Raw genomic sequence first — 15,981 nt, 5'->3', positions numbered from 1 at the left:
CCTTTTCACTTGTCTTCTTACAGCAATTGCGCATGTGCAGTTCAAAGAACTGCACATGTGCACAGACATCTCTGCTCTGTCTCTGCAATTATAGTTGCAGAGAGCGCAGTGAGTGACAGGGAGGGATCATGTGATCCCTCCACACATGCGCTGTCCAGCTCTGCTATTCGGAGCAGAGCCGACAGCACTGAAATTTTTAATTTATGATAATGTACGCCAGCTTCAGCACTGTACAGAGAACTTATTCACATCAGTCCCTGCCTCAGTGGAGCTTACAATCTAAATTCCCAAACACACACAGACTAGGGTCAATTCGATAGCAGCCACTTAACCTACCAGTTTGACCCAAGGGAAACCCACGCAAACACAGGGAGAACAAACTCCACAGCAATAAGGCCATGGTCGGGAATTGAACTTGCATCCCTTAATATGTCCTTGTATTTTACTAATGTTAAAAAGAAAAAATTTCCATATGGTCACTTTCAAATTTTCACGATGGCGTGAGTGCGAGTCTCCTGTATAACGACGGCTAGCTGTATTGTTGCATTTTACAAACATTGTATGATTTTCTATACTAAAATATTTTTTAAAAAAATTAACGGACTTCACTAACTGTCTAACACCTGTGCAAACACGCACGTGCCTACATTATTGTACCCCACAAAAAATGTGCCGCGCTACATGTTTTTATTACTTCTCATTGACTCTTCCACTTCCACGCTTAGCGCCTCTAGCGTCCACAGTTTACACGGCGGCTAGCAGGCGGAAGTGACGTTAAATGTAGAAGCCGGCTCTTAGCAGATGACGACACTGCTGTGGCGTCTGGGCCTGAGCTGGTACTGGAAAGACTGATAGATCTGTTGTGTGAACCAGATCAGCCGCCAAGATGTCCATCGAAATCGAGTCGTCCGAGTAAGTTTATTAAGGCAGAATGGCGTCTGCTGAGGATACGATTGTACACGTCACGGTTCCTGTTTTGAGGAGTGGGGCATTTAATGAGATATGGCGGATGCTTAAGTAGCTGTAATGGTGCAGCTCTCGCATACGTATAACATGTTGTAGTTTGAAGGTCTGCCAGGAGCTGGCCGCGATATTTCTATATACGTGGTTGCCAGCCGCGATATTTCTATATACGTGGTTGCCAGCCGCGATATTTCTATATACGTGGTTGCCAGCCGCTATTAAATGTATATGCAACAAGTAAAATGTGTCCTCTCGGCGCTATTAATCTGTGGTAACCATATTATTTCCAAACTGGTGGGTCTCAACGTTTGCTTCTAAGTTTATGTGAAATTGTCCATAAGAAATATTTTCAGAGTCTGAAAACGTGTGTGTATGTAGAGCTAGATGATAATTATAATTATTGTTTATATAGCACCCACATATTATGTAGTTATTTGCAGATAATGTTTGACTCTTCACATCACTGTACCATTGGAGCTTACAGTCCATTTTCTCTTACACAAATACACACACTATGGTTCATTTTCATCAGAAGTCAATGAACATACCAGTATGATGTGGATTTATGGGAGAAACTGGAGCTCCTGTGGGAAACGCACACAAGCATGAGAGTATAAAAACTCCACCAGATAGTGCTCTGTTTTTTTCTTTACGCAGTCTTTTTAACACTGAACAATGTAAACATTAAGGCTAAAATATCATCATTCTGTCAGTGGTATTGTAGTAATTATTATATTAATACAGCTCATTATATGACTCTGTATTCTGCACAAGTCAAGAATGGTATGTCTGTCTGACAAGGAATACGGATTTTTGGGAAAACTCATTGAGATGTTAAATGTTATGCATATACATCTTACAATGTCATAACCACCATTGTACAAAGAATGACAGAATACCACTTGAAACAAAATTAGATTAAACCAGTATAATAATATTAACCTTTATTTAAATAACACAAAAATATTACACAGTGCTTTACAGAATGATGTTGATTTTTTTTTTATGTTTTTTAATCATTCGCATCAGTCCCTGTCCCAGTGACGCTTACAGTGTAAATACCACTCACTAACTTTAACAGTGGGTTTTTTGGACGGTGGGAGGAAACGAACACCTGGAGGAAACTTATGCAAACATGGGGAGAACATACAAACTCTACGCTGATATTACACTGGTTGGAATAATACCCATAGCCTTGACTCCAAAATTGAAAAAACAATTATATATAAAACTCATGGTGTTAACTATTATTGACAAGCTACATAATATTCTTTTTCCTCAGTGTCATACGTCTTATCATGCAGTACCTAAAAGAAAACAGTTTGCATCGTACATTGGCGACATTGCAGGAGGAAACCACAGTATCTTTAAACACAGTAGATAGTATAGAGAGCTTTGTGGCGGACATTAACAGCGGGCATTGGGATACAGTGCTGCAGGCCATTCAGTCACTGAAGCTGCCGGACAAGACACTAATTGACCTCTATGAACAGGTAAAGAAAGATACGTGGCATACATTTTACATGATTTGTTTTCTAATAGCTTGTATTGCTTCTGCTGGGTAAAACATATTTTGATCGTCACTAAACATCATACATCTAAATTCTGTCTGATTTCAGTTTATGACCATAATACAAATTAACAAAAATGCTATTTTATCCACTTAAACTTTTATGAAATTTCCTTATACAGAACTTTCTAGGTATGTTTTTGACTCTCTGAGATAGTTCTCTGTGGTAAGAACTGTAAAACATAACAGGGAAATGCATATAGTTGGCTGCAAATTTCTGCTAACATGCTTATTTATAGCCACGACTGGTTACAATAGTAATTGTAACACAGAATAACACATTCGAGTTTATAAATAAATATATATATATATATATATATATATATATATATACATATATATATGTGTGACACACAATATATATTTTGTCAACCTTATATACTAGGATGAATCTGTGATTTTTAATTTGTTTTTGCTGTTGATAAATTTTACTCTTATGTTATAGGTTGTATTGGAATTAATTGAGCTCCGTGAGTTGGGAGCTGCCAGATCACTTCTGAGACAGACTGACCCAATGATCATGTTGAAACAGACCCAGCCTGAAAGATACATCCATCTTGAAAACCTCTTGGCCAGATCCTATTTTGACCCTCGTGAGGTATGTTTGGTTTTAAACACTGTTTTTTCTAATTTTTATTAATTCAAATAAAACTGTGTTGTTAACACTCTGTGTATTTGTAGTGGTAGCTCCATCCTGTCTTTTAGAACCAATTTTTAAAGGAAGTTATAACAATAATTTCTTTTATTTTAAAACTTTTTATTACATTTTCTATAGAAGGTTGCAGAAGAGAAAATGAAGTGGATAGAAAATATACATCCTGTGGCCACTTTATTAGGTACACTTGCTCATTGGTACACCTATCTAATCAGCCAATAATGTGGCAGCAGCTCAATGCAAAAAAGTATGCAGACTTGATCGAGAGGTCAGTTGTTGTTGTTCAGACCATCAGAATGAGGAAGACTTATAACAGTGGAGTGATTGTTGTGTCAGAGAAGGTAGTTTGAGTGTCTCAGAAGCTGCTGATCTTGTGGGATTTCCATGCACAACTGTCTCTGTAGTTTACAGAGAATGGTACAAAAAACGTCCAGTGAGCTGCAGTTCTGCGAGCAAAAATACCTTATTAATGAGAGTCGGAGAAGAATGACCAGACTGCTTCAAGATGACAGGAAGACAACAGTAAATCGAATAACCATGTGTTACAACAGTGGTATGCAGAAGAGCATATCTGAATGCACTGCACGTCGAACCTTAAAGTGGATTACAACAGAAGACCACACATGCTCCACTCCTGTTAGCTGAGAACAGGAGAGTGAGGCTACAGTGGGCACATGCTCACCAAAACTGTACAGTTCAACATTGGAAAAATGTTGCCTGGTCTGACAAATCTTGATTTCTGCTGCATCATGCAAATGGTAGGGTCAGAACTTTGTGTAAACAACTTGCATTCATGGATCCATCCTGCCTTGTGTCAAAGGTGTAGGGTGGTGGTGTGGGGAATGTTTTAAACACAATCAGAGCAGCCAGGCAGCACATTGTCACTGCCGAGCGGACCTGCACATACTGTGCAGCAGCCTTGAAAGGGGGCGGGGCCTAAATCGCCCCCCATTAGTTATCTAGGTGCACCAAATTCTCAAGAATTGTATGGGTTTGTGGTGTAGTAGGTCATGTATTTTGGTTTGTACAAAATACATGACCTATTACACCACAAACAAAAATTGTAAAAAATATGCAAAAATTATATTCATAATCGTGGACAGTTTGGATGGATTATGATACTTCCAAGAAGTGTCAATTTGACACTTGGCTGCATCTAGGTGCACAAATCAGAATGTGATATAGTGTTGAGATAAGCTCTCTACTGGAGACTAAAGAGAGACTCTCTTTATTTGTCGAAACTAATAAAGAGGGTCCTGGTCTTGCTTGCTTGTAGCCCATGATGAAATGTATGAGTAAGGCAACTTCTCTGAGAAAATTACTGATATAGCAATATTCTCTTGTTTGTGTAATGTTTAGTGTTCAGCATGTTGAAGCAGTCTATCTCTGAAACCCCTCATAAGAGCACACTTTTGATCTGTTGTTGATTTGGCAGAAATGCTTGATATATTATATGTAATATCTGAATGTGGAGTTAGCTTTTGTGATTAATTGAATTATTACAATGTTTCCCACAGGCATATCCAGATGGAAGTAGCAAAGAAAAAAGGAGAGCAGCTATAGCTCAGGCTCTTGCTGGAGAAGTGAGTGTGGTACCTCCATCTCGTCTCATGGCGCTGTTGGGACAGGTAATGACATCATCAGCTTGATTTGTTAGGAATTAATTTTGATAAACTCTATTTGTTTGCTTTTAATAACACATGCTCCAAAGTGCATATTTAGGAAACATTTGCAGTATTTTTATTACATATTTTATTATTTTGCTATAGTAGCTGCCACTTTTTCATAAGGCTTCTGGTGCTGTTGCTTTGCATTATCAGAAAAATGACATGCAAGGCAGCCACACTCCCAGCCTATGTTCATTTATAGAGGTAGGTTATATTGGTCATAATGTCGTTGACAGCCTTGTTTTCCAATGAACTGACCAGGAACCATTATTCTGTTCCCATCAACCTGATCCCTGTAAACTCTAAAGGAGTGCTACATACAGCTCAAAGTTGATTACCAGAATTGCTAAAACATCGCAAAAGTGACACTGGTAGGGACTTCCCTGCATGAAGGGAAGCCCAGTGGCTTTCAGGCTATTTCAGATCTCCCCAGCCTGTCAGCATGATGAGATTCAGTTTAAAAGGGATAAGGAGTTGGCATGTCAGCTGCTATTTATATCCAGGTTACACTGAATCTACCAATGTAACGGTCAAATTGACTGAAGGGATGATAATATGAATTTTCTTGTTAAGATGCTTTTAGCGTAAAACAAATAAATAATTTATTTTTCAAAGTTTTAGGTCCGTTATGGTTCAAGCACTTATTTAAAGATGTAGAAGAATTGTAACTCCTTCATTTTTAACTACCATTTTATTTATTTTCCTTCTTCAGGCTTTAAAGTGGCAGCAGCATCAGGGACTTCTACCCCCAGGAATGACCATAGATTTGTTCCGTGGTAAAGCAGCTGTGAAAGATGTAGAGGAAGAGAAGTTTCCCACACAACTGAGCAGACATATAAAGGTAAAACTTTCTCAGAATGGTTTTTCAGTGATGCTATATGAACGTTCTGCTATTTACAAAGTCACTTGCATATGGCTGCTACAATAGGGCATGTGCTTATTAATGAAAAATAGATGTCGTAACGCCAAAAGAAATATATAGCTATGAACAACAGTCGGATACATTTACACAAGACCGTAAATGCATTGTTCTCTTTAATTTCATCTATATTTTTCTCTACCCCACCAACAGTTTGGTCAGAAGTCACATGTAGAATGTGCCCGCTTTTCACCAGATGGCCAGTATTTGGTGACCGGATCTGTAGATGGATTTATTGAGGTGTGGAACTTCACAACAGGAAAAATCAGGAAGGCAAGTACTAACAATTACACTAAGTAGTTTGCTCGGACATGGCAATCCATATTCAAATGGAATTTTCTGCTCAACTTTGTTAAATATATTGTGTTTGCATTGGGTGCATAGTGTTAATATTGAAATTTGAATGAAAGGATTCCTGGACAAATCACTGGAATGGAAGTAGTGTCATTGACAGTTTGGTTGGCTCTCTGCCACGATGACAATCGGGCAGGATAAGATGTAGATTGGCAGTCAGCAACTAGTTAAAGAACTACTAAATATAAAACACAAGTTCTTTCAAGAATGTGCTACTAATTACATTTTTATGTTTGTAAAAGTTTCCATACCTTGTTAGCATCTTGTAATATTATATTTTTACTGCTGTACATTATATTATTACATAAATTGCAGTGTTGTGATGCTGTGATTTTAACCTGTTTGGTTGTGCATTGGTTGGTAGTTGAGTATCCTTTTGTTTACTTTTATACTAATGCTTATTTAAAATGTATACTTTAATATGGTGCACATTAATTGAAATCTAGCGACTTCTTACACTGATGCAATATACTGCCAAAGATTATGATAAGTGAAATTGTTTGAGTCTGCTAGTGATGGTTGCCACAGAAATTATCTTGGTGTATTTTGATGATCACTGATTTACATGTTCAGACTACAGCCTTTGTCTGTCTGATAGCCGTTAAATAAAACTGCACATGGACTTAAAAATACCTTCACGTTTACAAAAGAATAGAAGCATTAATGATTCATTGCCCTTACACAGCACAGCTTATAATAACAGCAGAGTTGTTGTTTCTTCATGTTTTGGTTTGTAGGATTTAAAGTACCAGGCTCAAGATAACTTCATGATGATGGATGATGCTGTGTTATGTATGTGCTTTAGCAGGGATACTGAAATGTTAGCTACAGGAGCACAAGACGGAAAAATTAAGGTATGGTTTTAATCAAGTGGATATCAATATTGCTATGTTAACATATTAACCTTTTGTTAAAATAATGTTATTCTGTCTTCTATAGGTGTGGAAGATCCAGAGTGGACAGTGTTTGAGGCGGTTTGAACGTGCTCACAGTAAGGGTGTCACATGCCTTAGTTTCTCAAAAGACAGCAGTCAGATTCTCAGTGCTTCCTTTGACCAGACTATCAGGTAAGATAACCTTTATGATGGTTGTGTAAGCCTCACATTTATGTCTGCTATCTTTCTATGTAACCATACCAATTTGTAGATGAAACTGCACAATTTGGTTAAACTGAGTGTTTTTGTCTCATTCATCCTTGGAGGTCACTGGAACACTGGGGTACACAGTGCAGTGCAGGCTATGGAGGACCCCTGGACCTGCATAGCCGAGGTAGATGTAGGATCCCTGGTACTAAAGGATCGTTCCATGTAGCCCCAGACTAGGCACAGGGTGGCTAAGGCCCTGTTCTTTGGACAGCAGCCATACCTAGGTGCTAGGCCCTGGGGGGGAGGTGAGATATTTTCAGCACCTCCACCCTTGTGTGAGTTCCCAGTTTGGCAAACCCACCAGAAGAGAGACAGTGGCCATCTTCGAAGCAGCCTGAAGAAGTTATTCTCCTCCCACATGTGCCTTCTCAGCTGTAGGGAAGTTTTGGTGAGCTATTACAGTGGTGGTTTTCTGTGCGCCACATCCTTCTGGATTGTGCAACTGCTTTTGTCCTCTTTTTTTTTTTTTTTTTTCCTGTATGCTGCTCTAAATGTCACTTCAAATTTCCTTGCGCCTTGTCTGGCAGATGACCTGTGCGCAGCATGTGAGGTGAAGGAATAGTGGCCATGCTTGCTTGAGAGTACACCCACTGAAAAGGCAGAGCCAGCCGGTGTCTGGTCTCGCTGCACACCCTAGGGAGCAGAGCAGGGACACTCCCTCCGACCAATTGAATCGGTGACCTAAACGTTCCTTACCAGGAAGATTACTTTCCTGTTGGCAATCTGTAAAGCTAGACGAGGTCAGAGTTTGGGCTTTTGTCTTTTAGATCTCCTTTTCTCATCTTAAATAAGGACAGGATTTTCTTTCAGCCCAAGGTGGTCTCTAGGTTCCATAGGAACCAAGGTATTGTTGTTCCGGCCTTACCCGGGAAAAGTCTCCAGAGGAACAGGGCTTCTCTCTCACTAAACGTAGTCAGGGCTTTAAGATCTCATGTTCCTAGAACCACGGAGTGGTTGACTTGTTGGTCCTTTACATTGTCCACAAGAGTGGCTAGTCAGCCTCTAAACAGACGATTGGCAAGCAGATTACTTGGGTTATTCGCCAGGCTTACATTGGAGCAGGGCAACCATTCTTTGAAAATGTGGAGCACATGCCTCTAAATTGTGTTCGCTTCATGGTTGGCTCGGCATGGGGCCCCTGCTGTGCAGGACACCAACTAGTCTTCGGTGCACACCTACACAAGGTTATATTGATTCAATACTTTTGCATCCAAGAAGTTTTGGACATAAGGTGCTATGCGACATGACTTGTGAACGTGCCTTCCCTTAGGGACAGTTTTGGGACGTCCCCAGTGTTCAAGTGTCCCCCATTGATAAATGACACAATGGAATTTTTGTACTTCCATTAAATTATTTTCTCTTAATCCCATGGGGTGGACACTGTATGTCCCACCTTTATGCTCTTTGTAATTGTTATGATGATTAGGATTTTCGTTGGAGAATGTTGTTTTTCTCCTTTCGTCCTTTTTCTGTAGTTCTGGTTCTATCATTTGTGGCTTTTGTTAGCATAATACTGAAGTCCTAGGCAGCCAATGGCGGTAAAGAGGGGCAGGGCCATCTTTTCCATTGGGGACGATGGGCAGCTGCCCGGGGGCCCCATAGGCACGGCTCTTAATGAGAATAAATAATCCTGCAAAAAAAACCTTCAAGGGTCACTGAGTAAGTACATCTATCTATCTCTATCTCTATATATCTATATCTGTATCTATATACATCTATCTATCTATCTAGGGGCCCCGGTGCACTGCTTTGCCCGGGGGCCCATAATGTTGTTAAGATGGCCCTGAAGAGGGGAAGAGCTTTGCGCTTTTGCCAGTAAATTTGAAAGTGCCCAAGCTCCTGTTGTACTCTATACCCCGACTTCCAGTGTCCCCATTGGATTCAGAGAAAATAATTTAATGTAAGTGCAAAGAGTCAATTATTTTCATGGCATTGTTTCTCAATATTTGTCTTTTATGACTATCTACCAAGTATCCAAGTCTTTAAATGTTTGATAGGGGAAATGTTTTTTAATTAATACATTGGTATTATATTGAGGACAATTTAAGTATCTCTATTGGTAATCGTGTAGAGAAACTGTAGCTTAACTCTTCAATGACTGTGACCAGATTTTATTTTTTTTCCATGACACTTTAAGCTTGCATTTTTTAAGAAAAAAATCTTTAAAAGACCACCTTGTGCTCACTTTTACTGGGAAATTGCTCAGAACTATATGTCCTAAAGTAGTTACACATTGCATCCAATTGCATTTTGTCCAATTGTGATTAATTGGCTTGCTGAGAACCATGGAAAAGAGTTGCAGAGAACACATCACTGGAACTCTGTGCCGACATTCCATTTCCGTGTTGGTGCCACATACAAATGTAGCACCTTCCACTGTAGTACTGTACAAGTTAACATCCAACTGAATTCATCCTGTACCAACAAACAAACAGCTACCCAGTCTATGTTATAATTGCATTACTTATATGTTGCTATATTTTGAAACTTTTTCTACAGAATCCATGGCCTAAAATCTGGTAAAACGCTGAAGGAGTTTAGAGGACATTCCTCTTTCGTGAATGAGGCAACTTTCACACAGGATGGTCATTACATTATTAGTGCTTCATCTGACGGCACAGTGAAGGTATGTGAGATTCATCATTAATGAAGAACCCCCACCTTCCTCAAACAAAGGCTAGTTTATTCTAGCTTGCTCTAAAATTAAGTTAGCAATTTGAACCCTGACCCTTTCTGCCACCAATGGAAACTAACACTGAAGCACTGGTCAGACATCGCTTATAAAATTTGTGACTAACAACAAATGGCAGCATATTCCAAAAACGTACATACTGGTAAGTTAATTGGCTGCTAACAAATTGACCCTAATCTGTTTGTGTCTGGGAATTTAGACTGTAAGCTCTAATGGGGCAGGGACTGATGTGAATGTGTTTTCTGTGCAGCGCTTCGGAAGTAATGGCACTATTTAAATAAATGGTGATGATGTTGTTACAGGTTTCTACTAATAAAGTGCTAGCATTTCTGTTGTGAATGTGAAAATTTCCTTTTGAAGGGAATTTCTACCTAGTAAAGAAAGGAAACTCCACAATGTTAGATAGCGTAGTACCTGTAAATATGCACAGCCAGACATTGCGGTGATGTCTGGTGGCACATCGCTGAGAATTTGATACAGTAGTAATACTGTGCTCGCATCAGTTCGGTACACCCACTCCATTTTATGCATTCTATGATTTTTCAGTTACTGCTTGGCAGTGTTTTCATAACATCTATTGTATCATTTTTCATTTCCGATTCGCCAGTTGTTTTCCATCTAATGTAGCATATTTATTGCCACAGCTTAGGTACAGAAGCTTACATTAATCTGCAATGAATTTCAGCAGCCATGTAGTGGCTAAGTTTAGGGTTGTGTATAAATCTTTCTGTAGCACATTACTCATCTGCTTTGTGCTAATAACCCTACATAGCATGTTGTTATCACAAAATATGGACAACTTACATTCCGCAAGGTCATTGGTAAACAGTTTAAAAGGACAGAGCCCACTTCTTTTGGTACATCAATAATAACTTTTGATCAGTCTGAATAAGTTTTTTTTAATAATTACCCTTTGTCTTCCTTCAACCAATTTTCTACCCATGTACATAATGTACCCCCTAGACCTAGTACTCTCCTCTTGTGTACCAGACAGTTATGTGAACCAATATTTTGCTTTTTCAAAAATCTAAATACATAATTTTAGAACTTACCTCCTTTTAAAAACTAATCATGCTTGTTGGGCACAGCCAGTTTGTGAAACCATGCTGACACTGTCATCATAATATCTTCTTAAGTTTAACTTAAAATCTTATCCCACAGAATCCCAATCAAATAATTCACACACACACACACACACACACACACACACACACACACACACACACACGTCAGGTTCAGAGGTCTATAATTTCTAGTCCTGGCTCTTCAATTGGGAATATCGTGCCAACCCGGTCTATTATCAGTGAGCCAATTGAACAACCGCTTCCCACTCTGAAATTAAATGCTGCCCAGTGTCCAGATCTGTCATTGCTGTGGTGGCCATAGAGGGAGGGGGGAGGCAGCTCACAGGATGTGTGAAACATCTATGGACCCTCTAACATCAAGAGGGTCAGGACTGCATCTAAAATCAGAAGGTGGACTTGGCACAAGTGGTATGTTTGCTAACTATTGTTTAAGCAATTCTTCAACTCTGACTAAATAGCATGGCCACAGTAAGTGGGAGACCACTGATGTCATGCGCTACCTCCACCCATGTTGCCACCCAAACTCTTCACACCACCAATCACAAGGGAACAATAACCAAGGGGTTGACCCAGGAAGTGGGTGGGCCTGGATCGTGTGTCTTTTGAGAAGGGACAACAAGGGAGGCCCGGGAGGGAGAGGGGTTGTTGGAGAATTTTGAGAGAGCAAGTACTTGGACTGATTATGAGTAACAATATTCTCTCAGGGCCATAAAGTATTGCTATAGCATGAGTTTCAGACAGAGCAGAGTTCACCTCTAGGACAGATTCTATCAACACTGCATCGGGAGACATTCGTAGATTCTTGGAAAGTAGTGAGTCTGCATTGACAGGGATACTAATGCCCAGGGTCCCACCAAGCTGGTGGAGAGGTGGCCGAGTGGCTGGGATCCTCAAAGTATATGGACCAACCTACAGACCAGAACCTGTGGCCCACTTTGACTATCTTCTGTGGCCTGTTATTGCCGGGACTTTGTGCCTGTTGAGACTCGCACTGGTGATTGTCCGACAGTTGTTTGTTTTGGTGGGTGGATAAGTTTTTACTTTGTGTGTACTTTGTTTGATAAAAGGGATTATTATCTCTTTCCTGTCTTTTTACCTGTATGACCTGTGAACCTAGAGGATTGGGTATCTAGTGAGCTTTAGTTCCAGCCCTGGGGTCCTCACATCTGCTTTTGTTACCTTTTGAAGATTTGTTGCACATCTGCTTTCCAATAGTCTTGTGGCACTGACACAGTTATAAGAAATAGCGGTCTATCAATTTCTAAACTTGGTTTCTTTAGCACCAAGTGGGTTTCACATTGGCTGGTTGCTTTGTCTGCCTTTTATATTGTTTTTGTATAACTATATCCTCCTCTCTCACACAATTAACATTTTAATGATGTGCCAAGTTTATTGTTACACATACTTATAGAAGCTGCACTTCTACAAAATAGCATTTTTTAATACTAAACTGTTTAAACCACATGCCTCTTCTGCAGAATACAGCTATTAGTATACTACAAGTATTTACTGACATTCAGGAACTGAATAAATTGCTGAAGCAATGTGGCTTAATAGATCATGTGGATTAATTTCATAGACCACTTTTTCAAACGTTTGGCAGATATGGACTTCAATGGCGAAGCCTGTGATGAAAATGTATTTAAATTATGTCTCTACCTAGATTTGTGAGAGGTAACTGGATATGTGATGGGAAGTGTGCCAGCATATCAGTTGCATATTCCTTTGAGTGGGGAGGTTGGGATTGTCACAAAAGATGCTTTTAATGTTTGTCTTCATTTTGCATGATATTGTGCATAATATGTATGTGGGTATGCATTGATCTTTTCAGTAACCTATAGCTTTGCTTTATTTTTTCATAAAGGTGTGGAACATGAAGACCACAGAGTGTGCCAATACATTTAAATCCCTCGGCAGCACTGCTGGCACAGACATCACAGTCAATAGTGTTATTCTCTTGCCGAAGAATCCAGAGCACTTTGTTGTGTGTAACCGATCTAACACAGTTGTCATTATGAACATGCAGGGACAGGTAACTCCATTTCACACATAAGCATGTCATCCAAAACAGTCAGCATTTTCTGTATTTAACTTGACAGTGACAAGTTCTTTTCGGAATTTATGGGACATTATGCTGAAAAATGTATTTTGTGGCAAGAAATATATTGTGCTTTTCTTACAAAGAAAAAGTGTACACAAAATATCTCTTACAACAATGCTCGCATTGCACACAATAACTTTTGAACTCGTGGATACCATTTTTCATGGTTATGTGACCACTGCGGAAACTGTGCTGTTTAGTTTATGATTATATTTAGCATCTTTATTTCTGCAGGGTTTGCCATTTCCATGTTTTCTCAATTCCATGTTTCCACATTTGGTATAAATACAATTTGGTTTAAATTTTATTGTAATTGGGGGTGAAAAGAACATCAAGGATAGTTAATAAATACACTTTTCCACGTGTCTTTTCATTGCTTTCACGGAGTTGGTGCAACCCCAGGAATACAAATAATTGATACAAAATGTGTACTTTACTCATAGACCGACGCAATTGGGGACAAAAACCGGAGATATCCTGGTAGAATACCACAACTGGAAGCAAAACACATGTATGCACACAGATCCTTACACACCCGGTTGTGTCACAATCTTTGATATGGTTACCTGTCTGTCTGCTTTTTTTTCTAGTTGGCGGCAAGAAGCTTGTTTTCGATCGTTATCTAGTTATAAGCTAAAGTTATATGACATTTTTTCATGGTTGAAAAATTATTTTTCTTTTACTATGTCTGTCTTCCACTTCATTTAAAGAAAAACTGTGTACCGTATAGCTCAGTAAAGTAATTAAATAATGTTTATCCCCACCAGATTGTAAGAAGCTTCAGCTCTGGTAAGAGAGAAGGTGGTGACTTTGTGTGCTGTACATTATCACCCAGAGGAGAGTGGATCTACTGTGTTGGAGAGGATTTTGTGCTTTACTGCTTTAGCACTGTCACTGGCAAGCTGGAGAGAACATTGACTGTGAGTGAACACCTGTTTCTTTTATACATTAAGCTGTGTATTGCACTTATTAATAACTAGGATAAGGACAAGTACAAGTCTCTTCTCTGCTGTACTTTTCTAATATACACTTCCTACAAAGTGTTTTCTTGGCTATGTCACAGAAACTGTAAAATGTAGGCATGCTAGTGGACCTGTATTAACATTTGTATTTGCACTACATCTGAAGCTGATGGCAGCCTTGCACAGCAGTAGAGAAAATATCTTCCAATGGTCTTGTCTGTAGACCAGCAGGAATTGGGGAGCAAAACAGCGGCACTGCAGGTCTTGGGCAATGGAGCCCTCCAGTATTAAAATAGTATTATATGGCTGTTCTCATACTGCTGCTCCATGAGGGCTGTTCTGTTGTGCAGAAATCTGTTCTTTGCATCCTTGCTACCCTAGCTGTTCTACTTCAAGATGGGGATATACTTTTTTGCAGAAATTGTATTTTCCCCTGCCTAGGGTTCTCGATAAAGCACTGATCAGTAGAGTTTGTGGGAGCAGGGGTAAATGTATTATTAAGGTAGAGTGTAGTTTGGGAGAATAAGCTACTCCTAAGTGGAAAATATGTAAATAAGCCACTTCTATTCAGGAGAAAAGTCTTTTGGTAAATGTCACACACATGGTTTCTCTTTGGGGGATGCTTTTATGTTTTTTAGAGCAATGCACAGACTCGTGTTGAGAATGTGGAGCACTAAAGAGGCATCCTCGTTTTAAAAGCACTTTTTGGAGATTTATAAGCTAGTCCTTACAGAGTTTGTAAATAAGTGACTCATTGTGACAACAGATTTCTGGTAATGGCCATTTAAAACCAGTTGTTTACCCGCTGTTGCATTGTCTGTACATACTGTAAATCTTGTGTGCCTAGGAAAAATGACATCAGTAAATGAACCGAGGTCACCTTAAATATATTAAATTCTTACATTTTGGTAATTCCTACATGAAGAAAAATCAAAACAAATACAGTTATAGTTTTATAACCTGCAACTGAGTATATTAGCAGTTAGTTATAAGAAATATTTTTGCTCATATTTTTTTAATCTAGGTTCATGAGAAGGATGTCATTGGAATTGCTCATCACCCCCATCAGAATTTGATTGGCACCTACAGTGAAGACGGCCTTCTCAAACTTTGGAAACCATAGTAGCAAAAAACCTTTTATATTTTTTTTTTTTCTTTCTTACATGAGATTGTTTTCATGACAATAGTATGAATAAAATGTTCTGTTTTGTCAATATGTTAATATTCCAGCTATATTTTATGTCTACATTTACGTGAAATTTTTTTATTTCAATACTTTACCTTGTAAAATCTTGCAGTACCAATGATCAGAGCTCCTAGCCAGCTACTCCTCATGTCATACATGTTTTAAAGTGGCAAAAGATGTGTGCAACACATAAATATTTCCATTTTGTCAGTAAAAATTTTGTGTGGTGTGTTTAAAACAATATTTTATAGTTCAAGTATTTTTGGTGCAGTGGAATGGAGAAACCCATCAACTAACGACAGTAACACAATGGGTAACGATTGAACTTGCATTTAAGGTTGGCCCAAATTACCTCCTGTAGAGCTATAGGGTCGGGAATAGCAAGAATTATAAGGGAAATGCCAATTGAGGAACTCCCTAAAAAGTAAGAACTGTCTAAGTTTAAATCAAAGCAGAGGCGAGAACTGTGAGAACATGTCTTTACTGTGTGGTATATACTGAGAACTGAAAATAGCTGCCAGGTATTTCCTGTCAGCCAGCACTTCCTGAATGGCACGTAGATGGCAGTGATGTCACTTCCACCAAACACACACAACATACATCTACATCCTCCATTGTTTTTTTTTAGAACAAAGTAACAATCAGGTGTGTGGGTGCAGAACAGTGCGACAGGTGTTTGTGA

At 39.1% G+C, this 15,981-nt stretch overlaps 1 protein-coding gene across 1 annotated transcript; it reads left to right on the top strand.

The window, feature by feature from the left end:
* Positions 1–761: 761 nt before the first annotated feature.
* Positions 762–15,540, top strand: SMU1 (SMU1 DNA replication regulator and spliceosomal factor). Its single transcript, XM_075204629.1, has 12 exons — positions 762–912; positions 2,246–2,456; positions 2,979–3,131; positions 4,706–4,816; positions 5,568–5,696; positions 5,928–6,047; positions 6,866–6,982; positions 7,068–7,195; positions 9,773–9,899; positions 12,915–13,082; positions 13,919–14,071; positions 15,138–15,540. The coding sequence occupies exons 1-12, from the start codon at positions 887–889 to the stop codon at positions 15,234–15,236; spliced, it is 1,542 nt and encodes a 513-aa protein (XP_075060730.1). The 5' UTR covers positions 762–886; the 3' UTR covers positions 15,237–15,540.
* The last annotated feature ends 441 nt before the right edge of the window (positions 15,541–15,981 follow it).

Source organism: Mixophyes fleayi, chromosome 1, assembly GCF_038048845.1.
Source record: "Mixophyes fleayi isolate aMixFle1 chromosome 1, aMixFle1.hap1, whole genome shotgun sequence".
Taxonomy (NCBI): domain Eukaryota; kingdom Metazoa; phylum Chordata; class Amphibia; order Anura; family Limnodynastidae; genus Mixophyes; species Mixophyes fleayi.
Note: the sequence above shows the minus strand (reverse complement) of the source record. Positions and strands in the feature narration are given on the sequence as shown.